Source organism: Trematomus bernacchii, unplaced genomic scaffold (assembly GCF_902827165.1).
Source record: "Trematomus bernacchii unplaced genomic scaffold, fTreBer1.1, whole genome shotgun sequence".
Classification (NCBI taxonomy): domain Eukaryota; kingdom Metazoa; phylum Chordata; class Actinopteri; order Perciformes; family Nototheniidae; genus Trematomus; species Trematomus bernacchii.
Genome location: NW_022987852.1, coordinates 927,950 through 955,370, shown reverse-complemented (window position 1 = coordinate 955,370; position 27,421 = coordinate 927,950). Strand labels below are relative to the sequence as shown.

Sequence of the window (27,421 nt, the reverse complement as noted above, 5' to 3'; positions counted from 1 at the left end):
ACAAACCTGACCACTCTCTGCAAAGCTGCATTCTTAATCATTCAACCTGTGTTTTTCATCAAATAAGGACTAGATATAATCTTATTGTGAAATAAGTTTGACTAAAATGACAAATTATTGGTTTTGGCTAGACTAGTTTGACTGAAATGTTCTATATAATCTGATGACTAAAAAAGACTCAACAGTTCTCATTGACAAAAAGTAGACTCAAATAATTAGTTTTCTTCGACTAAAATAAGACTAAAATGCTCAGACTTTTAGTCGACTAAATCTTGACTAAAATAGTTACTGTTTTAGTCGACTAAAATAAGACTAAAATGCTCAGACTTTTAGTCGACTAAAACTTGACTAAATAAAAACAGGATGAAGGTGACTAAATATGACTAAAACGAAAAAGGAAATTTAACACAGGACTAAGACTAAAACTAAATTAAAAAATAGCTGACGAAATTAACACTACACCGTGCAGTCCCTACAATGAAAGCAGACAAGGTTCCCCCACAGAGGGAGAGGAGAGGAACCTGTAACACAAACACTTAGTCAATTATATTGCCCACAATCTGCACACAAGAAAACTATTGACAGAAAATAAAACTAAAAAAGCACTTCAACACTCCGCAAAACACGTAGGCCTACAAGTTGCTTAAAAACGATTACAACTTTGAGTAAAACACCATATTCACAAACACACTGACACACTGCCTGAGGAAGGTTATGTGTATTTGTTTTGATATTCACTCTTTTCGGACCACTTATTTATTTAGGTGACGATCCGACCTCCATGCTGCTACTCTGGTTCAAACTGCTTCCACCAAACAATGTGATTTGTCTCGACCTCCCAAAAAGAACCAAAATCTGACTCGGTGTGAAATGTCTTTTTTTGCTGTTCTGTCCTCATTTCCTGCGATCTTCTTCATGCAGTCAGTCAACATGAATATTAATACGGGGCGTTTCTTTGACTATTTATAGGCAAATATGGGCGTTACGTGAAGCCCGCAAAAGCTGCGCCACATTTCGAGTTGATTGTGATTTATAAAGGGAAACCGGCGTAGGACGTGCGTGCGCAGTGTTTTATAAAACGGAATATTCTTATGCGTAGGCCTATGTATTTGCTTTGTCCTACGTACCACCTTCCCACGTGAATCCTACGCAAAGCTTTATAAATGAGGCCCCAGGTCTCGTGCTTTGAATGTCTGAAGAGTTTCTCTCCATGATGGGAAAAGGTATCTTGCCCTCGCCCTAATCAAATCCAAACTGAACTGAGACACTTCCATAGGTTCATTGAAAAGACCATAACACAACCTTAAACCCGCGAGTCCTACCTTGAGGGAGATAACGGTGCGCGTGCAGCCAGCCAAGAGAAAGGTTTTCTCAAACTGCCGGCAAAACTTTTTATAACTTACATTCTACCGATCACCGGTCATGTGACACGTCACGTGACAATGACGTCACATTCCCACACATATATAAAGAAGCAGCCTGTCACTTGAAGCTTCACAATCTCCATCCTCCTCCTATCCAACGGTTCAGTGCAACTTTAACAGACAGAGACGGTGACATCATCATCATCATCATCATCATCATCATCATGCTGGTTTTCCTCTTCCTGTTGGGCCTGGCTCTGGGTGCTGTGTCTTCTTCAGATGACCCTCCAACGGGGCTCCTCCAGCAAGAGACCTGTCCCTCCTTCTGGTTCTCCTTCAACGGCCGCTGCTACCAGTACTACAACACAAAGACGACCTGGGCTGATGCAGAGCTCTACTGTGTGTCCCAGGGAGGCAACCTGGTGTCTATCCACAGCAGAGAGGAAGAGCGTTTTGTCAGATTCCTGATCAAAGGCTCTGACCCTGCTGAGGGATATACATGGATCGGACTCAGTGACGTCCACAAAGAAGGAAGATGGATGTGGTCTGATGGGTGTGCAGTCAAGTATTTCTTTTGGCATAGTGGACAACCAAACGACAGGGCACAAGGAGGTGAAGACTGTGTACTCAACAACTGGAGGGGGAAGTGGAATGATGGGCATTGTTCAAATACTTTCCCCTCAGTTTGTGCATCTCGCACAACTTGTCCTTAGCAGCTGAGATGTTACGTGTTCACCTGTTTTGTTAACATGATCACAATAAAGACACAGATGTATATGTGTGTGAACAGAAGTCCTTTTGTCCAACCTTTATTTTCATGAATGTTACATATCCACACTGGTCGCTCCAGGGGTTAATCAAAGGAATTATTTCTACACCTTTTTTAAATATCAATACATTTAGTAAATAATATTGATGCATTATTATTACATTTTAATCCACAGATTGTTGCCGTTGCTTATTCTTCCTGGTATTCTACTTATTTGTTTGAACCACACACAGTTGTATATCATTCAATGATCACATGGATGTGGTCAGGTATTTACGGCACCTGGTGTGTGGATGACCAACGGGCTGAACTTGCTCTTTTCTGTTGACCCTATAGTCCTGCTTTGGTTATTGTTTGTGTTTTGTTCAATAAACTTTAGCACAGATTTGATTTAGGAATGCTTCAAAGTGATGAGCGTAGTCTTGGCCTCTTGGCGACATGATTTATTGGGAAAAGTACCATCACTAATCTTCTGGTTATGGGAACAAGGTGTTTAATGGACAGGGACACTACTTATGTTCATCTTTCACATGGACGTAAACGTACAAACCTAAAATGTACTCAACAGTACTATTTGCTGATAAACAAGACATTCATCCTCTGTTTTAACGAAAGGAGGGCTTGAGTTATCAGATATAGTTAAGATTACAGAGTATAGTATATATATATATATATATATATATATATAGCACTCTATTCAATATAGTTCTTGCATAGAGTATATTCAGGCATGGCGTGAAACTCAAAGTGGCAGCATGGTGAATACAGACATGTTTATATCAAATTAATGATTATTTGTTTTTGTTTCCCAACAAAAACAATCTAAATTATTCAAACCATTGGTTGATCAATTTAAAAAAAGTGAAACTTATGTTTTTCCTTTGTGTTATTTGATTGAAGAGGTACTGGAAAATAACCGGGTGAAACAAGTGCCCACAATCCTTGTATTGTTGACTAATGCAAACGGACCACACCGGGTTGAATACCGGTATTCAAGTATTCAAGTTTAAACTTTAAACTTTAAACTCCCCAAATAACCCAAAACTAGAGTATCAGCTTCAGTTGAAAGATCATGGAAAGGAAGGAGGGAAGGAGATAGAAATAGTGTATATGGTCAATTGGCAGCATTTATATATCACTGTTCCACTCTCGTGACCCCTCAAATGACTTTGACATAAGTCAAGCTGAACAGCAGGATACACACATTCATATAGTGCATGCACCTGCTAAGGGAGAAGAAGGTTCACACTCACACTGATCGCCATGCAATCAGGAGCAAGTTAGGGTTCATTCTCTTTGTCTCTTAGAGTTCAGGAGAGCCCAACAATGATGGAAATGAAGACTGTCCACACCAACTACGGTTTTGATCACACATGGAATGATTTCCATTCTCATCACTCAGTTTGTGCATCTCGCATAGCTTGTGTTTGGCAACGGAGATATGACATCTTATTGAACCAGGTCACTGTTCAGCTGTTACTCTGTTAACGTGCCTTTAGCCACAAGACACAGATGTACACTTACTGTGAATGAAAGTCCTTGTGTTTGTGATATATGCAACATAATGGTTCACTTTATTAACAAGGAAACAATGCATTATTCATACACGTAGACAGTACATCTCCCCTTTGAAGCCAGTCTCCTTACCTGTTGCTGAACAGCAGACAGTGCAGCCTCTAAGTTAGAGAAAAGTGCTGAATGTTTCAAATGTAGCTTAGTCGTCATGTAGCATCTGGGTACAAGGCTTTGCTGGTGGAACATTAAGAAAGGCAAAAGAGTCCGTCTGGATTGCAGAGTTTTTTTACACATCATTTCTCTTTATTCTGAGAAACATCTCATTTGAAAGATTATTTGTGTTAAACCTATTCAGCAATTGTTGGTCAGCAAGATGTCCTAAATCAGAGCTGTGGTCTGTTCCTATTCAGTGTCATAGAAAGGCCTTGTGGCAGTCATTGGACTATTACCCTGTACATTATGCCCACACATCAAAACACATCTCTGCTCACTGTTATTAGAGCATTCCTATTGTACTATCTTCCTGATTTGATTGTATATACTTTATATTTGTGTTCAAGTGCCATGTTTAGAGCTTTAGTGTATTTTCAGAAGGAAATACTTTAGTGCTTTGGAGCTCCATGCTGTAATGTAAAAGTAGCTGTTGTGCCTTGTGGCCACTGGAGGGCAGCAGAGGAGCAAGTCAGTGCGACGATCAGTTGTGAATGAAAAGAAACACGAGACACAAAGCAACAAGTCTCCCTGAAATGAATACATTATGTTTTATACGATATATCCACACAAGCTTATGGTCTTTTTTGCCTAACGTTCATCTTCATTTTGCACAAGCTGGGAATTATTTGTGGTAATGTGGTGACTCAATGAAATGTTTACAAAGCTTTAGTGTGATGGGCAGCTTGGTCTTCACGTGCTAGAAAGCGTTTTAAAAACAGACCATTATCCCTCCTGACCAACATCATCTGGAGATTGGAAAGAACATTTGTTTTGGTCTGGCAATGTTTAGCACTGCCAACATTTGATTTCATATCATTTACTCCTTGTCAACAATGTAGAGAAGGTTTAGTGCGACATCTCCAGGTGAGCAGGTAGTCTGTTTCTGCTCATGTTAAGGTGTGGTTGTGTTTAGTGTTGCCAAGTTCAGTTGACCAATCATATATTAGGCCAACAGTGAAAACACCCTCTCTGATGCATATGTGCTAACTGTGGCTGGGGTCCCCTTTAAATAGCTGACAACACCAACTCCTGTTGAGGGGATGGAGGAACCTGTGGACCCTCAATCTAAATCCAAAGTTGTTTTGCAGATGTTGGGGCTTCCCTTCACGAGGACAATAACAGAGGCATTCATGAGCAAATAGAAAGCAGCTTTATTTCACAAATATACATGTTAACATGTCAATGTTCAGCAGCTGTCAACGGGTACACATACTTTACACTATTACATGGTGGGGTTCCCCTCCTCAGATGGGCAGGTCTGGTCCACTAGGTCACAATGCCTGCTAACTGTGAGGGACACAAACAGAAATACTCAAAGCACAACTTCTACAAAATGATATCAGTGAGAGTTAGTTTCCTCACCCTTTTAAAGTGTCACACCGTGCAGTCCCTACACTGAAAGCAGACAAGGTTCCCCCACAGAGGGAGAGGAGAGGAACCTGTAACACAAACACTTAGTCAATTATATTGCCCACAATCTGCACACAAGAAAACTATTGACAGAAAATAAAAGTTGCCAGCTCAAACACCAATTCAATACACCATTAAAAGAAGGTTAAAAACCAGGCTTTCTTTGACAGAGTAATAGATCCTCCTGGCTCAATCCAGGAGGGGAAACGCTCATACTCAGCTCTATGGATTAAACAAAAAAACAGATGTTATAAATAATAATAAAAGCTAGAATAAAGTGAACAAACGTCCATAGCCAGTTTCCCGGGTTGCTTGGCTGGTTATGAGCACTTCTACACTCCGCAAAACACGTACAAGTTGCTTAAAAACGATTACAACTTTGAGTAAAACGCCATATTAAAAACACATTGCTTGTAACAGACCAGGTCTCGTGCTTTGAATGTCTGAAGAGTTTCCCTCCATGATGGGAAAACGTATCTTGCCCTCGCCCTAATCAAATCCAAACTGAAACCCTTCCATAGGTTCATTGAAAAGACCATAAAACCACCTTAAACCCGCGAGTCCTACCTTGAGGGAGAAAACGGTGCGCGTGCAGCCAAGAGAAAGGTTTTACCGGCAAAACTTTTATAATTTACATTCTACCGGTCACCGGTCATGTGATCACGTCACGTGACAATGACGTCACATTCCCCACACATATATAAATGAAGCAGCCTGTCGCTTGAATCATCACGTAGGCCTCTTTCAATCGGACTGGACACAAGGTGGTGAGTTTACCTTCCTGCTTCGTGCGCTCTGTATAGGAATCTGTTACACATCTTAAGCATCCGTTGTTTTAATTAAGTTTAGGAACATGTATACCAACAGAATGGATATATATTTTCATTGTTTTAGTATTCAGTATTTACACTTAACTACACCGGCTGCTTTCAAAATGGCAGTCAATGAAGGCCGCTACTTTATTTATACTTGAGTAATTCTCTTTTTTAAACGACATATTCTACAATAATCCTGACTGATATCAAATCTGGTTTCAATGGATCTTTTCTCCGCACTGTTCGTAATCTGGCTCTTCTTCAGTATGAGCTGTTCCAGTGCTATAGTGACCCCATTGAGGCAGTGGCTGTCTGTGCTTGCTCCCTGTTCACTCTCTGGAGACATCTGGCTCTGAGCCCACACGTTGTATTTATTAAGTTTAAGAACATTGGTTTTCTTTTACGAAAAATGTATACCAGTATATATTTGTGTTAAAAACAGTTTCTGCGTCTTCCTTTTTGGTGTCCGACAAGCGTGCACATGTTAAGCTAGCCATGCTAACAGTGTGGTTAAATGTAATTACATTGACCTGTTGGAAGCAGAATATGTGACTCACTTTACTTCTTTTAGGGTGGATTTGTCCACTATGGAGATGTGACCAATGACTTCATCATGGTTAAAGGCTGTGTTGTGGGAGTCAAGAAGAGGGTGCTGACTCTGCGCAAGGTAAGGACAAATTGCAATGCTTCATATAAAACATGTTTGACTGTTCCATACAGATGTTGAGTGCCCCTGGTATAATTTAACTTGCTGAGGTGGGAGTCAATTATTCTAAAGAATATCTTAAAATAAAATCACCGACTTCGTTCCCAACACAAGTGTTAAACTCTGTTTCTTCTTTTTTTTGTATTCCCAGTCTCTGCTTGTGCAGACCAACCGTCGTGCCATGGAGAAGATCGACCTGAAGTTCATCGACACCACTTCCAAGTTTGGCCACGGCCGCTTCCAGACCATGGAGGAGAAGAAGGCGTTCATGGTAAGAGTTTGTACTGAAAGCTGTACAAAAGCATACCTCTGCATTAAATGTATTTTCTTAGTCTCTAAGATCTTTATACTTATTTGTATGCACATTTTGCCAGCATACCATACAATTTAAGAAGTCTTAATATCAATTAAGAATTTGGAGGCAATTTTATTTTCTCCGCACTGTTCGTAATCTGGCTCTTCTTCAGTATGAGCTGTTGGTTCCATTCCAGTGCTATAGTGACCCCATAGAGGCAGGGGAGCAGTGGCTGTCTGTGCTTGCTCCCTGTTCACTCTCTGGAGACATCTGGCTGCTCTGAGCCAACACATGGACTACATGTGCATCATTCTAAAGTATAGCCAAACAATTGATAGTCTCTTTCTTTGACCACTCAAGAAGGACCGTATCACCATCTTCAGCTCCAGCATAGCAGTGATCAGCAGGAGCAGCTTGGAGTCCACTTCATGCAGTAGCTGTGTCCACAGGGAATTGCCACCGGATCCTTCAGTAGATCCAGACAGATCTGACAAGAGAAGGTTTCCCGGTCTAGAATGGATATATTTGTTTTCATTGTTTTAGTATTTACACTTAACTACACCGGCTGCTTTCAAAATGGCAGTCAATGAAGGCCGCTACTCTATTTATACTTGAGTAATTCCCTTTTTTAAACGACATATTCTACAATAATCCTGACGGATGTCAAATCTGGTTTCAATGGATCTTTTCTCCGCACTGTTGGTAATCTGGCTCTTCTTCAGTATGAGCTGTTGGTTCCATTCCAGTGCTATAGTGACCCCATAGAGGCAGGGGAGCAGTGGCTGTCTGTGCTTGCTCCCTGTTCACTCTCTGGAGACATCTGGCTCTGAGCCCAGTTGTATTTATTAAGTTTAAGAACATTGGTTTTCTTTTACGAAAAATGTATACCAATAGCATGCATATATTTGTGTTAACAGTTTCCGCGTCTTCCTTTTGGTGTCCGACAAGCGTGCACATGTTAAGCTAGCCATGCTAACAGCATGGTTAACTTTAATTACATTGACCTGTATTCTAACGCAGATTTTAAACTTGTCCACTATTGTATTGGAACGCATTTCTACTTACTTGCGTTATTCCAAATACGACCATGCTGTATTTCAGACCCTCTATGCTGAATGTTGAGCTAGGCCGCACTTATACACAGTTAGCTCTGCGGATGAACCGGCTAACTTTACTCTTTCCTCCCTCCAGTCTCACCGTACATTTTCGGCTCCCCGCCACGGGTCCCTGGGCTTCTTGCCCCGCAAGAGGAGTCATCATCGTGGTAAGGCGAAGAGCTTCCCCAAGGATGACCCCACCAAGCCCGTGCACCTGACCGCCTTCCTGGGCTACAAGGCCGGCATGACCCACATCGTCCGCGAGGTCGACCGACCTGGCTCAAGTGAGTGGACTGAGTTTAATTTTAAATGAATTTGCAACTAACTATTATAGATCAATTATTTGGGCTAAAACAGCCCAGTTTCTGAAAAACAATTGAGATGTCTGTCAGTCCAAAGATTCAGCTGTGATGTAGAAATGGACATTTCATAATGGAATTGGAGAGAAAAAAAAAGCTTTCCGCCCATTGCATAAAATACTCAATACTGTGATGACCTCAATACTGCCTGTGATGATCCCCTCGACGGGCGGACATAATGGGTTTTATACCCCTTGATGAATGTCGAGCACTGAGCGCAGTCTATACCATATAATAAATACTACTGCTGTCATAAGTCTAGGAAAGTTCTTCATATCTAAACTATTTTCTATTGCAGAGGTGAACAAGAAGGAAGTGGTTGAGGCTGTGACCATTCTTGAGACCCCTCCCATGATTGTTATTAGTTACGTCAGCACACCCCGTGGCCTGCGTTCCTTCAAGTGCAAGCGTCGATTCTACAGGAACTGGTGAGTTGCTACAATACATTTAAATGCCTCATTGAAGCAGTTAGTTGCCCAGTGAAAATTATAGACCTGTGTTTTCACTGATGCCCCTTTCACACCGGCGCTTTTTCCTGTTCACACCGCAGCGGCGGCGCGTCATAGCTCCGGAATGTGGTTCACTTCCAGCTCCAAAAAATTGTCGGTCTCGAGGCAAGAGCTTTGGAGCTATGACGCGGCGTCGCTTACGTCTCTCATGGTCAACCTCCTGAACAACAAAATGCCTGCGTTTTATCCAGTTTGTACACAACGATGGAAGACCTCAAAACACAGAATAAGCAGCAGTGGTCCACTGAAGAGACCAGCTACCTAGTGGCAATCTGGTCTTCCGAAGAGGTACAGAGGAAGCTGGAGGGGAGCACGCGGGCCAAAGCCATTCTGCAACAATTGAAGAGAGAGATGGCGTCCGCTGGTTATGACCGTAGCATTTTACAAATTAGCAACAAATTGAAAAAACTGAAGAAGGATTATCCGGACCAAAAGAAAGAGCTCGGACGGAGTGGCAGCGGTCGTCCGAAAACAAGTCCACATTTTGACTTGCTAAACTCGGTCCTCGGAGACAGACCGACGAGTGGTGTGGGATCCACCGTGAATTCGCTTTGTCTCTCGTCAATTGGGTTGGAGGACGAGTCATTTAATGCTGGTGAGTTATGCATTACTGATTTGTGCCTTTTTGTTTTACAACATAAACTAAACCATGTAGCTATAGACAGACCTGGCAATAATAGCTAAAGTTTACCTACTACAGCTACCGGGTGGGCACCCATGCGCTAGCATGCTAATGCTAACAATAATAAACAAAGGTATCCCCATGGCAAAGACAGCGAACGCCTCCAATGTATCTTCTTTCTTCTCACTAACGATGTATGATTTGTTGAAGGGCTACTTTTGTTCATTGTGTTTATATTGTGTTTACAGGCATATCTCGTTTGGCGTGCAGTGAGTCGGAACCACCACCGTCGGCGTGTAGCTCGCCCGTGCACATGCGTGGGTCTCTTGCCACAACAAGCAGCTCTTCCCAGGAATCTCTGGTGACCCTAACCCAGCCAGTGGGCCGTAACAAACAGGGTAAGGTTTACAGTGGTCATAATGGTAATACTGTTCCCTGTTGCCATTTATCATGGCATTGTCATTGTAGTAGTTGTTCAAGTTATGCAACTGCAGCCATAATAACAATAAAACATTTAATTACACAGTATATAATTTACACCTCATAGAATGCCATGAACACGGTGTTGACCTCATTATTATTTTTCCCTTTGTAGTTAAAAGGAAGCGGGATTCGTCATCTGGCCTTGTCCCGTTAATGGAGAGGAGTGACGCCAGGGACGAAGAGCTACTGGAGCATAGCCGGGCGATGCTTCAGGAGGTGCAGAACGGCAATGCTGAGTTCCTACGGATCTTCAACGTCACAGAGCAGAATCGAGCAGAGCCGGATCGACGGACTCGCCAGAATCGCAAAGGCCGAGCAGGACAGCCACAAGCTTGGCTTGTTAGACAGGATGGTGAATGTGATGGAGGCCAACAGCAAACAATGACCTTATTTTTGTATCTCCATTGTTCATGCCCCTTTTGTGTACATTCTTTTTTAAATACACTTAGTTATAGTATATACAGTATGTTCTCCACACTTTTTTGTGAATACTTTGTATACATTCTTTTTTAAATACTCTTTATTATATAATATACAGTACAGATATTGTCCATACTTCTGATTCTTTGATTTGTATGTAAAATAAACATAAGTCAAAAGTCATGTCTTATTACATTCTATTTTTTCAGTGATCCACTGCAAACTAGCTAATGTCACTATGATAAAACACTGAACTAAAACAGTGGTAGATGACAAGTATGACTACTTGTATGCTAAGTCTGATTCTGCCATGCATTCTTTAAACAAAATGATGCTAAATGGAATCGTTAGCTGTGTTATCGAAAATAAATGTGTCATTGTCAAGCTGGAGCAAGGCACACTTATTTTATTCCTATTTCTCTTTAGAAAGAAGTTAGGATATAAAATACTGACATAAATCTAAGTGAAGGAAACACTCAAATGTACTGTGCCCTTACCCAGCACAAATGTAATGACATAAAGCTGAGGTTAGCACTAAATTGTTCATAACACATCCAAAGAGAGAGCAACCAATCCCTGATGAATGTTGAGCACAGCTGTATCTGCACAGCAGCTCAGGTGACTGCACACACTCACACACATTTTATTTTTATTTTGATACGCTTTGGGTATTGCAATTTCACACGTTTACAAAAGTAGCTTAATTCAACCGATGAGTGCTATGTGAATAAATGTAGCTCTCAGGTGAAGAAAGGTTGGAGACCCCTGGTCTAAACCTTTTGGGTATGCACTATTTTTATAAGAATATTGTTCATACATTCTTTGATTTGTATGTAAAATAAACAAGTCAAGTCTTATAACATTTTATTTTTCTCTTGGACATTTATGTGAATTTTCAGTGATGTACTTACTGTATGTGGGCCATAATGTGAGAAATTGTCGTTGTCTTTGACCTTAATGAGAAGTATTGATTTTTGATAAGCTTTGGGGATTGCAATTTCACATGTTTACAAAAGTAGCTTAATTCAACCTATGACTATGTGAATAAATGTAGCTCTCAGGTGAAGAAAGGTTGGAGACCCCTGGTCTAAACCTTTTGGGTATGCACTATTTATAAGAATATTGTTCATACCTGTTTATCTACATTCTGTGATTTGTATACAAAAGAAAACACAATTCAAGTCTGATCCAGTGATTTTATTGTAAGAGGCATGATACAAAACAGGTTTAACTGCAGTAATATTAGTGGTCCCCCATGTTGAAATATTCCAATGCAGATCTAACGTCAGCTCCTTGTCTACCGTTCTCTGGAAAGGGGTGTAAAGGGGTTGGTTGTACACAACTTCATGGCAATATTCAGTGAAGTTGTCGCTATGTTCCTCACATATGTTGTGTAGTACACAGCAAGTCACTGTCATTATTTTGGTGAGCTCCAGCTCACTGTCGTTCCTTTTTAGGAGGCACCTCCATCTTCCTTTTAGCCTTCCAAAAGCCATCTCAACAACCGACCGTGCACTGCTCAGCCTGTAATTGTAGGTGTGCTGTTCAGGGGTCAGTCTCCCGGTGTCCGAAAATGGTTTCATCAGCCATCTTTGCATTGGATAGGCTGGGTCACCAATCAGGTAATGTCCCACATCACAGCCAGAGATGGTCATTTTGTTTTGGCCTAGCAACACTCCATCACTGATAGCCACCCAAAGATTGGATTGTTTTAGCACTCTAGCATCATGTACACTACCTGGGTCACCAACACACACATCCCAGAACATCCCCCTGCCATCAACAACAGCCTGTAGAACAACAGAATGCCATCCTTTTCTGTTATAATAGTCCTTGGGATAATTTTCTGGTGCTAAAATAGGGATGTGGCTTCCATCTATTGCACCAACACACTGTGGTGCTCTGCAACGGTTGTTGAAAAAAGTGGCCATTTCCACCAACTTCTCCACATTAGGGAATTTGATATGTAGTGGAAGCAGAACTTCCATGGTTGCCCTGCAGAAATCCTGAACACAGACGCCAACGGTGCTTAGGCCTACCCCGAAAAGATGGCTGATGGTCCTGTATTCTCCGCCGGTGGCCAGCTTCCAGAGGGCAATTGCAACCCGTTTTTTAGTGGTTATACACCGACGGTAATTTGTGTTTCTTCTCCCCAAAACGCAGCCGAGCTGGTTGCAGATGTACTCAAAGGAGTCCCTGGACACTCGGAAATTCTGCATGAATTGCTGAGGGGAGAAGTCTGAAGCAATGGTGTTCCACCAATCGGAAGATCTGGGCTGTGTCCAAATAACACGCGACCAGCTTCAACATGATCTGTGGAAATAACATTGAGAATCCGTTTTAATGTTATACCATAGTAATTAATGCTGCAAAACTGGGTATTTTGAGCTTGGCGCATGCAGAGGCTAACAACAGCTAGCTTTAACGCCATCGAATAGGACGTATATTTACCTTCCGTTTCCTACGGAATCGTTGTTCAAGTAGATCCTGAAGACCACAAAGAAGTCTTGCATTTCCCATGTGATGTTTGTAAAGTTCCAAGTAAAGTCGTCCCTTGTAAAGTCGTCCGATGCCTTCCATTTCGTTTCGTAAGAGGATAACCACAGCGAACAGCGCTTCAATACAATCGGCCATTGTTGTTGTGATTTCCGCGCGGTTTGGGTTTTATGAAGCAGGCACGTAAACGGTTACGTCATGACGCAAACGATGAGGCAATGACGCAGTACCATCCCGGCTCTTGAGCGGTGTGAGCGGTGTGAACAGAGCGGGAGCTGAAAAGGGAAACGGGAGCTGAACCAGAAAAGCTCTCGCTTGGAGCTAGAAAGTGAAAAGCGCCGGTGTGAAAGCCGCATCAGTCTAAAGGCCCGGACACACCAATCTGACAACAAAGAACTGACACAGACGGACCAAAGAAGCACGTACGAACTGCGCATGCGTGAGTGGCAATAACTGTCCTTACCAGCAGGCGGCGGTAGTGTGTATTCGTCATTCAAAAGAGGCAACAACCGGAAGACAGACTGCGTGATACACCGAGAGAAGAAGAACAGACTGCGTGATATAAACAAACAACAAATAGCGTGTGTTCCATTTTCACTCTACAGCCAGAAGCTCATGGGGCTTTCCCCAACCTCTGTCGAGAGCTGGAGTTAACCTGTTAAGCCCCCGGGCAGAAAAACGCATCACTGCAGGAGACAGCGTCTGGGGGCTTCTCAATATTTAAAAACCTTTGAATGTGTCGCACTCAATTAACGGGAAGAAACTCGGCTACCTGCCGATGAGAGCCATTTTTACCGAAACAAAACACAAGTCTCACAAGAAGCGTCCAAATGAGCCCTTAGCGAAAACGGGCTAATGCTACTTCCGGTGATAACTAGAAAAAACGATCTTTAAAACTTCATATTTTCTGCACACGACATATCATCTAAAAGCTGAGACTCCACAGATTCCATTGGTATAAGTCTCATCACTGCACGACCAGAACTCACTGAGCTAGCACCCAGAACAGAGCAAGAAAACAACAACAGTTTTCAAAACCATAACAATAATGATGTCTTACCGTTGCTGTTTTGTGATCAAAAGTCGTGTTCAAGGGAATAAAAACGCTGCTCAAGGTTAATCCAATGTCTCTTAGTCACTTTAGAATTGTTCCTGATAATCCAGCATTACATTCATGGCAGCAGAGTAGGTATAAAGTTTAGCAGTCCGGGGCTAATGCTGTCGCACATGCTGTTTACGCAAACCTCTCCCTCCTCAACGTAAATGTTAAGACGGATTTAGGAAATGCCACTCGATTCTATTGGCTCTAACGTTTCAAAAAAGGTGTCAATCACCCAAATCGACCAATGGGTTCCAGAGATAGGATCCTGCGTAGTATAAATTATGCTAGCTCCGGCTACTTTACGCACTACGTCTATTGCATGACGCAGCAGCACCACAGCAGCGATCAGAGAGCACAGAGACGACAGAGACGACAGAGACGACAGCAGGCAACAGAACATAATATTACAAGGACTAGGATTTCTTTGCTTTTAGGACTTATTTGAGCAAATAATGGCAGCCAGAAATAAGAAGTATAACACCGAAGAGGCCGTGGAAATGATGTTCGCTGACTCTTCGTCAGATGATGATCTACTCCAGCCAGAATTGGACCCTGATTATGAACTTCGGGAAAGGTATGTACTCTCTCTGTTTGCATGCATTTGGTGTAATAGTATTCATCTATAGTAATTCCACACTCGCAATCTACAAAATGGACGCCGCTTTGTTGTTCTAGAGAAATCGTTCTGAGACAAGAAAACAATGGGAAAATCGTGTTAACATGAATATTAATTGTATTTCGTGACTATAACACGGCAGTATATAAATAAAGCTGTATTGTATGTCAACCCAGTCTCACGGAATTTACAGGGCATGCATTGTGAGTGATGTACTGTTATTTCACTCACGCAAAATGGATGTTCTGCTGTTTTAGAGGAATTATTTCTGATTTGAGTTACATTTTTGCAAGAGTAAAGTAATCGATTTTGTTTTTTCCACATTTGTTTTCACAGTGATGAAGACGAGTATGATATGGCTTCTGGATCACAGCCATCAACATCAGATCAGCATACAGCTGCCCCAGAGCCATCAACATCTAAGCTACGACGCCGGACGTCTGCACCAGGATGGTCGCCTCCAAAGCCCCCATCAGCATGAAGCAGTACATGAAGGATAAGCCAACAAAGTGGGGTTACAAGCTGTTTGTGCTGGCAGATTCCTCCACGGCATACACATGGAACTTCTTTGTGTACACAGGGAAGAGTGCGTTCTTCTCAGGCCAGGGACTCAGCTACACCTCCGTGATGGACCTCCTGCCTTTCCCTCTGCTCGGTGCGGGCTACACACTCTGTGGACAACTTTTACACAAGACCTGCCCTCTTTGGGGATTTGTTCACAAAAAACATTGGCTGTTGTGGGACCATTCGAAAAAATCGAGTTGGTTGGTTTTCCACAGACTGAGTTGAACGACCTTCCGAAAAAGGCTGAAAGGGGAGATCTGCGTTGGAGAAGCAAGCTCCTGTTTGTAAAGTGGATGGACAGCCGTGAAGTGACCATGTGCATGCAGCCATCAGCGGTCAGACGGAACGTGAAAGAGCGTGGTGTGTGTGGCAGACTAAGACTGTTACCGTTCCTGACGCTGTGGTGGACTACAACAGAAGCATGGGCGGCGTGGATGTGTCCGATGCTTTGATTGGATACTACAGCGTTCACCACAAAACAATGAAATGGTACAAGACTTTTTTTTTTTACCATTGTCTGGACATTGCAGTGGTGAACAGCTTCCTTCTCCACAAGGAGCTGCACAAGATGAGGGGTGACCCCGGCAGGACGAAGCCACACACCCAGAAGTCCTTCAGGGAGAAGCTGGCTGCAGAAATGATGGGTGAAGACCCTGCAGCACCACCACCACTCCCCCTCACTCACATGCTTGCCCTCGTATTATGAGGAAGATGCCACCACGGTCAGGAGGTACTGCAGGAAGTGCTCTAATGCTGGCAACAAAACGGTGAAGACACCTGTGTACTGCACTGCCAGGTCCCTCTGTGCTTCACTTCAAGAAAGAACTGTTTCAAGGCGTGGCACTCCTCCGACTACGTTTTGCGAGTGTTTATTACAAAAAAGATCTCGTCGTTTTATTGTATAGTGTGTTATGTTTGAAATAAATCTGCTCCTGTTGGAGACAAATTTATGCTATGTTTCCTAATTTTTATTGTGTAAGTAAACCTTCCTAGAAGTGTTAGTCGGGTGATAAACATGTAAGGACATTTTTTTTTTTTTATAAAAACAGTTGTATTTGGATGGAATGAATACCTAGTGATAATAAAATGATTTTTACAGTATGGTACCTGGAAAAGGTCAAATGGCACTGATGGTATCCAAATGTGCCCAAAGTTTAGTCTGCCTGGACTTTTTTTTGCTAAACCTCTAAAAAGGTAACATTTCACTTGTTTTGCATCAATCTTGATACAGGGTACTTATTATGTTATACTTTGGATTCCTCAAGCTTTTAGTCTACCATCCCATCATTCAAGGGTGGTTTTCACTATAATGTTGTTTTTTTTAGGCGGAGGTAAGAATTTAACTTTTTCTTTTTTTTACTATGTTCCATCTAAATGTACTCTTGACACAAACATCTATATTGATTCTGACACTTCTACATCCAACTCACAGATGTAACCTTGCTTTGATAAAATAAATTATTCATATAACCCTTTTAGAAGTTAAGTTATAGTCATTTGTTTTGGGCATGTCATTTTCGAGCCTGAAACCTGAAAAACAGGCTTAACAGTTTAAATGAAATCTCAGATTTGCCTTCTTAGTTTTTTTGGGTCCCTCACTTCCGTTTCGCTTCTCATGCACTGATTCGCTAGCTGAACAGCCAGAGTGATTTATTTTGCCAACTGCCTTTGGCCGACTGTGTGGGCACGGTTGAAAAGACCCGAAGGTGCGGGACACACCAATCTGAGTATGGCGTGTCAACGCTCATCGTCGGCCTGACGCCCACCGACGCCGATAATCATCCTGGTGTGTTCGTGCCTTAACATTACGGTGCCTCCTGTGGCAGCTCCGCTCAGGTGACATGTGCCCTGATGAGCTCCGGGCTCCTCTGGCCAGTGGAACCGACTAACTCCCCTTGTGTGTATGTACAGCTCTCAACATGCCCAGACTTGGAGTGATTTTCACATCTTTTAATACTTTCCGCCTCATTCTGAAAGAAAGAAGTGAAATGTGCCAACGTGACGGCCGTCTTGGTGTGTGGTGAGAGACGGGAGATGTAGTTCATTGAGAGGTTTCACACAAAACAAAGTGTTACTTCACATTTTTACGACACATTTTTATTTTTTTGACTTGCAAAATTATCTTTTAAATTGACAAACATCATATGTGTAATTCGTGGCACAATTCAAACGGGATCGAAAGATAATCTTTCTCTCTCCATTGACTTCAATACATACTTTTTCCGAAATAAGGTCCCATGGATCTCCCCCGGAAAGGGAGAGACTTCGCCTCTATTAAAAACACATTGCTTGTAACAGACCAGAGGCCTGTACTACGAAGCAGGATGTTCTCTTAGCCGGCTGACTTCAGGGAAAACTCAGGCTTTCCAGTCCTACGACGCTGGTTCTCTTTTTAGCGGGCTAGATCTCCATGGTAACTGATGCTGAGCGGCAAACCTACTCGGGAGGTTAGGTTGCAGGCTAAGAGATCAACTCAGTGAAAGCACCGCCTGCTGACCAATCAGAGCTCCGTGTGCGGAGTTTAAAGCTATCAATTCATATTACAGGATAGAGGAAATACAGAAAAACTGCCGTTGCAGGAAAGACGGCCGGCAAAAATCAACTGACTGTGTGAACGTGAACATTAATAGAATATCCCCTCCTCCCATCTTCAGAGCAATCTGACTATTATAACATTAGCGTTAAGAAAGCTTACTTAAATATCTGCCACAACATAAGTAACCGGATCAGAGTAACATTAAGTACAGTCCGCGGCACTGTGAGTGCAGACGTAGATGTGTCCAATTATCATTCATATCATATCACATCTTATTACATGGTTTAGTTGAATACTCGATTCTGATTGGTCAATTCAGAACACGTGACACGTTGTTAATCCAGAACAGACAGACCGCTGTCAAGGATTTATGACCGTTGTTAAGGACGCTCAAATCTGCAGAAAGAAGTCCGGTCGATTGAACTGCATACAGTTTGGCTGAAAAGCAAACTGCATGCAGTTTGCTTTTCGAACTGACAAGACAAGAGCGACAAGAAAACAGCGGAGAATTAACGGGCAGAAACCCTCCTTTTTTACGCAGCGGTCCAGACATAGACATCAAACGGCGACACATATTCAGTTGCCAGTTACTTTTGCATTAGGGCAGGGATATCTAGATACTTTCCAAGGTTTGACATAATGAATTGTGCTACTTTTAAAGCAAGCAACGATGTTTTCAAATCTGTAATCAAAAAGCTCCTCAAAAACGCTATCGAAGCAGTTCCTGCCGTTGCTACGTTAGTTCAAACAGTAACAACGGACTATTTTTGTTAGCGGATGCATGTCAATTTAAATCAATACATACAACTATTTTTTAAATCAATAAAATCATTTTCTAAATCCATAAAAGCATTTCAATTAATAGTGGGAGTCATATCATTACTTTGTTGAGAATGTGGCCGTGTAATAAGCGGATAATGTGCAGCGACTTGGTCATTATGAAGAACACCTTCATGCCGATCTAGATCCCTCCGCTTCGCGTCGGGCTCCTGATCAGCCTGTCGGTGTTCTTTTCCCCATAATGACCGCATCGCTGCACATTATCCCTTACATAATGTATCATATATTTCCTTATCTGAGTCAGCTGAGCCGTATCTGGCCGTGCAACACTCACAGTGTCACATACCGGATGCAGAAGTATTATTTTAAGCAACACATTAAGTTGACGAAACACTGGAGTCAAATGTAATTAAAGTCAGATCGTGTCTTAGACGGGGCAGTGATTTCATAAACCTGTTAATGTACGCATTCAAACACTTTCTCTGTTACCAGCTGTATTCACCTTGCAGGTGCAGCTATGTGGCTTTGATCCTGGATAAAGTGTTTAAGTCATGGATGTTTAAAGTTTAACTTCATATTTGACTAATATTAAAGTTCACTTTTCATTCAGGAAGTATGACGCTGCGCTGTCAGTACGCTTGTCCGTGTTTGTGATTGGTCGAATGCTCCAGATACCACCCCTTTCATGTGAACGCGCACCTAACTAGATAGGACACGGCTGGCTTGAGCGATCCACTTGATAACCAGCGTCGTAGTACAGCTTAGCGAGAGCGCGTATGTTTTGGATTGGGCCAACCGGCTAACTCAAACATATCCAGGTTAGGTTGAACCAGAGCCGTATAATAGAAGAGTTACGACATCTCCGTTCACTCCAATGGACCAGTTTTTTTACAGCAATGGCGGATCGTGGAGCCGTCAATAGTTCCCGGAAGTTAGTTTGCCGCTGACTTCCGGGGAACTTTTGCGACCAGCAACACAGTAGAGTTGCAGCATAATAGACCGTTCGTGATGGACTTTTAAAGGTAAGAAGACGTTTAAAGATTTATATTGCAGATATTATCAGCACATCTGAGTCAAATGAACATGTGTATTAAAGGATGTTAGTGGATTATCCCTAAATCAGTAGATTTAGGGAACGTTTACAGATAACAGATTAGGCTAGGATACCGGATAAAGTTAGCAACACACGTTAACCATGAACAGCTATTAATCCGTTCTAATGTTATTTCATCCAACGTTGTGGAATTAGAGAAAAAGGGCTTCTAAACGTGCTTTTTTTGTGGGGTGGAGGAATATAATATTAGTTAAATATAACATTGGGGCACGTGTGATTGTAATGAGTGGAGGTGGAGAAATTACGATCTCCATTTTGGAGTAGGCCTACAAACTAGTATAATAAAGTTAACGTTACACAATAATAAGGAAGAGAGCTATTTGATATGAATTTAGAGTGCATATTTGAGACTTCCAAACGGTAAACAAAAACGTAACTTATGGGTGAGTGTTTTTAGTGTATTCTGTTGATTATTACCTGTCTGTATTATGTTGCAGCTCAGCTGATTTTGAAATGATGGCAAAGTGAGAGTGAAAACACAAGGTACATGTAATACTACTGTTGTATATAAGTAAGCATACTAAACATGTATTCTATCACTGTATTATATAAGTAATCTTGTTAGTGTATATTAGTAACCTACTGTATGGCAGGTGGAGGGGCAGGGATGTTACAGGTGGAGGACTTACTGGACATGTATACACTCATTACATACTGTACGTAAAATACGACCAAGAATGTGAGACAACTTTATACAAATTCATATCACATCCATTACTGATGCCATTTGTCATACTTTGTTAAACTCACAAATAATAAAGTTCCATAACTTCAGTTGGAAACAAAGACCACACCTAATCTCCCCAAGGCAATTTCCCATCCAATAGGTGTGCTATATAGGTGTGTATAACCCTTTCTCCTGTCTGTTCCTCCCTCTTTCAGCACAAGAACCAGAGGGGGATTCAATAGAGCCTGAATACCTGCACTGAGACCCTCACCCTGCACCCTGAGTCTCAACTCTCAGAGTTCTTCAAGCCTTTCCCTGTTATTTGTATTAAACCAAACATTAAGCTTCCCAATGGTGTGGTCTTCGTTTTGTGGAAAAAGTGCAAATGCAGTGTTTGAATATGATTACCTCACATATTTTGTTGCGGCTGTCTGTTTTGATTGTTAAATTGCTCCTGCTGACTTGAGCTAGCCATTTGTTCCTCCTCTCTGTGTCAGTGGGGAAGCCGTACATTCTGATTCTTACTCCTTTCTCTGAGCGATTGGAGCATCCCCAGGCAGCACAGCAATCCATGGTGGAGACGATATGCCAGGACAACACGGAGGAAAAGGCACAGACAAACTGCATGACATGCTATTCAATGTTTATTGAATTCCATGTATTTACAATGGATGTTCCTAAAACAACACTTTTAACGTCATAATCATGTTGCTGTTAGTCCATTGATAGTCACCTGTTGGTCTCCTGTCCTTTCTGAAAGTCATAAAGATGACATTAGTCATTTAGATTACTTATGTCCTCAAGTACCATGGGATTACTGAAACCACCATGAATTAAAAAAATGGTAGAAATGAATCTAATCTAAATTTTGAAGCATTCCTTGTCATCCCCTCCCTCTAAATATATCAATAAACATTAGGAAGTGATGCACCTGACTACCATACCTGTTTAAGAAGATAATATTTGTTTTAAATAATTCAAAGCAATACACAACAGCAACAGGCTCTTTAACCAAGGCAACAGCCTAACATGTATAGTAAACTAGCTGTTCACACTATTCCTAATATTATCCATAAATATTAGCAGATTCTATTTATTTTTTAAAACATATTGATGTAAATACATACACATATCGGTATGTTGTATAAATATTGCAAATCAAGACCTTTATTCACTACTTATTACCAAAAATCGTAGTTCTATCTCCGGTAATCATGCATTCATATGTCCCGCCACGAACTTCCGGCGAACTATTGACTCTCCCTGAACCACGTGACGATCAAGCATTTTGGACTTCCGCTGTCATAACTCTCTCTCTATATGGCGCTGGGTTGAACCAGCTTCGTAGTACAGGCCTCTAGTCTCGTGCTTTGAATGTCTGAAGAGTTTCCCTCCATGATGGGAAAACGTATCTTGCCCTCGCCCTAATCAAATCCAAACTGACCTGAGACACTTCCATAGGTTGAAGTAAACAGATATGGTTCTAAACTGTATTGAAGTAAACATGTATTATTTTGAATTGTATTTTAGTGAACATGTATTGTTTGAACTGTTTTAAGTAATCACATATATAGATATTGTATTCTCACTTACAACTCACTGACCCAGAGATCCTGTTACACACCCATACACCTTCTCCCACCAGCACACACACACATATTCTTTTCAAGGTTCTTTCTGGGCATCATTATATCTGTGCACAATGTTTAATTGTCTGAGAAAGAATAGTTTATGTGAAATATTCCATGGGAAAGTAAGGGAGTGAATATAGGTGCAGAGATAAGATTGACTCTGCCCTTGTGAACTTCAGAATCTCACGTTCTGGTCAGAATTCTGATTCGCTGTATTGAACCCGACCAGAAGTGAATCCAACCAGTAGAAACACCTGGGGGAGTGAGCAGCTCACACAGCTCCTCCCCACGGACTCTCTGATTCGCTTCGGAGTAAAATGGGAAGGAAGAAGTCAACACATCTCCGCCCCAAAATATGAATATGAATACTGTTGTTTTTGCATGTAAAATGCTTCCTGTTTGCTGACTGGCTGGTCCCGATACCTGTATCGCACCGCAGTAGAAACCTGAAGTCCGGAGTACTCTGTAAAACTTGTATACGTGTTTTGTTTCTTACCAGTAAAATCAGATTATTGTTATAACCTTTAATTCCGGTGTTTTGAATTCCTTTCTTCATTAAATAGAACCAGCCTCATCTAACGAACGGCGTGTAGCGGAGGCGGGGGCTTTCAGCCACCACCTAGGTGTTTGCTACAACAAATGATGACCTGCGACGTGATGAGCGCTGATTTCTAGAAAGGAACACCGAGAGCCAGCGGACGGAATTCAGTCCAGGGGAGGATACCGAGATACCGTTGACAACTACACCAAGCGCGCTATATACAAAAGGTGAGCAGACACCTGTTTTGACTATCAAAAATCTGTGATTGATTATACTACAACATTTTAGAGTGGTCAGCGGCGTTCTCAGTGTTCTTAGTCACGGTAGGAAATACAATACATATTCTAGTTGGGAAAGTGCTTAGAGTCAGGTAGAGCATTCCTGTACCTAAGGCACAAAGTGTTTGTAAGAGGTGGGTAGCTAAGTCCCGTGCCTTAACTCACTAAAAAGAAAGACTGCAAGTACGTAAAAAACAGATGGGTTAAAATCCCCGTAAGTCAAGTAAAGATTGATTAATACGGTTGCCTTGGTAGTGCTTTACATGTATAAAATTGCTAGAATTGTTATATTGTGGGTGATACAAGAGGAGAGAGACGCGACCTCCAACTAACTATTTGGAACGACCGAATCTCATCACAACTCTTGCTGTGGGGTTCATCAGGCTCATTAAACGTGACGATAAAGAGATTTTGTTGACTGAGTTCCGACTCCTTGCCTGAAGCCGCAATCGCCGTAAGGGGGTTGTAGAAGCTTGCTTCAGGAAGTCACGCTATCTGTTGAAATATACATCGCACAATAAAAATCTGCCTGACTGTATGGGGATAAAATGTGTGTAAAACTGCAAACATAATTTAAGAACACCACTCTGTACACAGTACATACTTAGAAAAGAAGTAGTACACGGAGATAGAATTCAGATAGTACAAAGTCTGTATAAGGGAATAAACTCTGTGATTTTTTAAGTCAAATCTGTGTAATAATTGAGAGAAAAGCCAAGAGGAGAGTTGTGTAGGCAAGTCTGCAGACTTCAACCAGAGAGGAGAAGCTCATTCGTGGTCAGCTGCTGCCCTCTGGTGGCGAACAGGGAGTGTTACAATATTCTGAACTATTGCACACTGGAAACTTAGAATTAAGGACAGGGCTTTCAAATAAATACAATAAGGACGTTAAGAGTAAAGACAAGAATTGTCCAGTATATTAAATAAATAAATAATTAATTCCGGTGTTTTGAATTCCATTCTTCATTAAATAGAACCAGCCTCATCTAACGAACGGCGCGTAGCGGAGGGGGGGGCTTTCAGCCACCACCTAGGTGTTTGCTACAACAAGGTTCATTGAAAAGACCATAAAACCGCGAGTCCTACCTTGAGGGAGATAACGGAAGCCCCGGGTGTTTTTTCTTTAGCCCCGGACAATTCTCCCTCAATAATTTAATACCGCGGTGAAGTTAGTTTTAGGTTGGATATTCAACAGACTTTCGCGGACCAGCCAGCAGCGTCAGTTTCCCCTGCTGCTGGCTGTATTACGACGGGGAGATCTTCTCCGCGAAACGAGGCTTTCACTTAGGGACCATCAAAATACTTTTCAATTACACAAGAACAATGTTCTTTTTAATAAATCGACAACTTCCCAAAAATGTTCTTTTTTAATAAATCGACAGCTTCCCGATCGTGTGAATGTGAAGCAAATCCACTCTAGAGCATACATTTGTTGAACACACCTCTTTTTATTGCATTTTAATACTTTAAATACGTTTTATTAATATTTTGATGGAAACGTTTGCATATTTCTTCAATAACTTCTAGATCATGTGACCTAATGACTCAAAATCAGTGCTGGATAAAATAACTCCACTGGCTGCAGAGGACACACCTCTTTTTATTGCATTTTAATACTTTAAATATGTTATATTAATATTTGTAATGGAAAATGAGCATATTGCTTCAATACCTTCCAGAGAGAGAAACGGCCTCCAGCCTCCATTATTTATTTCCTGCTACATCTTAGCAACAGATGCTTTTTCATCTTGTTCAAGTACACCTTTTTCAGCTCTGGTTTCAACATCCTCCCGGTGTTACGCTCTAAAAAGTGTTGCAGCAGTTTTCATCACTCTCTGAAGAACAAGAAGAAAATATATTTGACCTTTTATTACTTTACATTCGATGTTTAAGTTTTAAATAAAGAGATATTTTTATAATTAAAAAACAAAAGACTGAGATTTTCACTTTTGTCCTCTTATTTCTTTATTAAGTAAAACCCCAACATATTATTTAGTACAGACATGTGTTAATGTGGCACTCATCTCACATCTTGAAAATAGAAACATAATTCATTACAAACTCAACCCGTTAGCTTTTCTTTTGAATGACTTTTCTTTGAATGTGTTTGATTTCCTTCTTCAATCAGCCTCCATGGCTAAACAGAGACAGGAAGGAGCGCCGCCTAAAGGAACTCCAACATCTACAACAACTCATGAGAACATGTTCAAGCACATCCCATCATGTTTGATTGACAGCTGATCTCTGTGCAGTGAAGACATGAGCAATCAGCTCTGATGGACACACGGTGACTTTAAGAAGTAGAAGAGTTCCTCAAATGACTTCAGGCTATTTCAGGTTACACAACTCAGCTGTGGCTCCTTGATTACAAAGCCGAACCCCAGCATGTAGCGGCTGAGTGAATGTGGTCTGCTCTCTGTGGAGGAGAGTCATGGTTTCAGAGACGATGCTGTAGAAGGACAGAACACCTGCTCTGTGATCCAGGTACACTCCTACTCTGGAGGACAGAGGACCTGAGACGGGAGTGAGGATACGGTTGTAACAAAATGAATACCTGTTTTGGCTACAAAATAAGGACCAAGATTTGTCATTGTGTCCAAATAAACATTCAGCCCCCCCCCCTGCTCTGCTGATATTCTTGTATGCGACTGCAACACAAACTATCCCCCCTCTCCGCTCCACCTCCCAGTAACAACGTCCAGTCAGACTCTCTCTACTCAGGACCTGCTCATAATCAGTGAATCTGTCTGGGTGACTAGAATAAGACTGACGTTGTTTCATGAGTGTTGCTTTTCTGCTCCCCTCAGATAATAACAGCCGTCTGTATGCTGTGTTTGGATCTAGAGTGACTTCCTGTGAATATGTTAAGAACCCAGCTCTGGTGGTGGGCTCTGCTGCTGACAGTAAAACCTCCACTTCAGTCGGTGAGACGTTTGTCCATTCCTCTCTCAGGACGTCCTGTAGTTTGTCTCTGACTGCTGACAGGGCCGCCGTCACGTCCTCAAAGTAGCTCAGAGGACGGATGTTGATGCTGGAGGAGTGTGTAGGTTCACTGAGGGCTGACAGTGAGGGGTAGCTGTGCAGAAACTGGTTGTGATCCTCTGTGTGAGACAGCAGCTTCAGCTCAGCGTCTCTCCTCTTCAGCTCAGAGATCTCCTGCTCCAGCTTCTCCTGAAGCTCTTTGACTCGACTCACTTCTCTCTTCTGCTGGGATCTGAGCTGCTGCTTCACATCAGAGCTTCTCTTCTCCATGAGACGGATCAGCTCAGTGAACATCTTCTCACTGTCCTCCACTGCTTTATCAGCAGAGCCATTGACGGCCTCCACCTCCTGCTGAAGCAGCTTCACCTCCTTCTCTCTGTCCTGGATTCTCTGCTGGATGTTTAGTCGACTCCCCTCCAGCTCTCTCTGCCTCTCAGTCCTCTCTGCAGCAGCTGACACCGTGTCGTGGCCTTTGTGTTCGTCCACAGAGCAGAGATAACAGATACACTGCTGATCAGTGCGGCAGAACATCTTCATCACCTCGTCGTGACGAGAGCAGATGTTCTCCTGGAGCTTCTTGGAGGGCTCCACCAACTTGTGTTTTTTAAAGGCAGGCAATTCATAATGAGACTGGAGGTGTTGGTCACAATAAGATATAAGACACTGCAGGCAGGACTTACAGGCTCTCAGTTTCCTCCCAGTGCAGACATCACAGGCCACATCTTCAGCTCCAGCATAGCAGAGATCAGCAGGAGCAGCTTGGAGTCCAGTCTTCTTCAGCTCCTCCACTAAAGCTGCTAACATGGTGTTCTTCAGCAGGACAGGCCTCGGTGTGAAGCTCTGCCTGCACTGAGGGCAGCTGTGGATCTTCTTCTCATCCTCTCCGTCCCAGAAGCCTTTAATACACTTCATGCAGTAGCTGTGTCCACAGGTAGTAGTCACCGGATCCTTCAGTAGATCCAGACAGATCGGACAAGAGAAGATTTCCCGGTCCAGCTGAACTCCTTTCTGCGCCATTTCACCTCTCAGTAGCAGCGAGTGTCTGAGTTTCACTTCCTGAGAACTGAAACTATGTGAGCTGTGATCTGAACAGCACGTGTGTGAGCAGTGAATGTGGCCTATCAGCTCTTGTGCTTTACCCACATGTTGGTTACACCCCTCCTCCTCAGTGTGGATCTGAAGGGGAGGAGCCAGGAAACACAGAGTGGAGCTGGCTGTGTCTGAGAGCAGGAAGGAGAGGGAGGGCTTATCAAACTCTGACTCACTCCAGGAGGAAGAGCAGACACTCTGAACTGTTTCCTCATTTACAAACTGAGCCTCGCTCACAACCTGCTCTACATTTGAAAACAGTCTTCAGCTGTAAAATATCTGTTTTAAATGCAGGCTTTTGTAGCACACGGCTCCACACTCATGGTAGCAGTGGTGTAAGAAGTACTCAGATATTCTACTAAGTAAAAGTAGAAATACTACGGGGTAAAAATACTCTGTTACTCATTGGTATCAAAATATACTTAAAGTAGCCAAATGAAAAGTACTC

General features: G+C 42.2%; 3 protein-coding genes, 1 long non-coding RNA gene and 1 other non-coding gene across 5 annotated transcripts; 3 read left to right on the top strand and 2 right to left on the bottom strand.

Annotated features, from left to right (window-relative positions):
* Positions 1-1,501: 1,501 nt before the first annotated feature.
* On the top strand, positions 1,502-2,146 carry LOC117469074 (lactose-binding lectin l-2-like). The gene has a single exon (XM_034113453.1). The coding sequence runs from the start codon at positions 1,589-1,591 to the stop codon at positions 2,075-2,077; it is 489 nt and encodes a 162-aa protein (XP_033969344.1). The 5' UTR covers positions 1,502-1,588; the 3' UTR covers positions 2,078-2,146.
* A 2,846-nt stretch (positions 2,147-4,992) lies between these two features.
* Positions 4,993-5,366, bottom strand: LOC117469073. The gene is made up of 2 exons (XR_004554541.1): positions 5,224-5,366; positions 4,993-5,148 (listed from the first exon to the last, which is right to left on the bottom strand). It is a non-coding gene; the product is annotated as an uncharacterized LOC117469073 (long non-coding RNA).
* Positions 5,367-7,228: 1,862 nt separating this feature from the next.
* On the top strand, positions 7,229-7,359 carry LOC117469083. Its single transcript, XR_004554542.1, has one exon. It is a non-coding gene; the product is annotated as a small nucleolar RNA SNORA54 (small nucleolar RNA).
* Positions 7,360-8,056: 697 nt separating this feature from the next.
* LOC117469079 (60S ribosomal protein L3-like) lies at positions 8,057-25,143 on the top strand. The gene is made up of 5 exons (XM_034113458.1): positions 8,057-8,070; positions 8,215-8,468; positions 8,842-8,971; positions 17,182-17,252; positions 25,031-25,143. Exons 1-5 carry the CDS (start codon positions 8,057-8,059, stop codon positions 25,141-25,143), a joined length of 582 nt encoding a protein of 193 aa, XP_033969349.1.
* LOC117469072 (tripartite motif-containing protein 16-like) lies at positions 24,850-27,279 on the bottom strand. Its single transcript, XM_034113452.1, has one exon. It carries the CDS (start codon positions 26,899-26,901, stop codon positions 25,231-25,233), a length of 1,671 nt encoding a protein of 556 aa, XP_033969343.1. The 5' UTR covers positions 26,902-27,279; the 3' UTR covers positions 24,850-25,230.
* Positions 27,280-27,421: the final 142 nt, after the last annotated feature.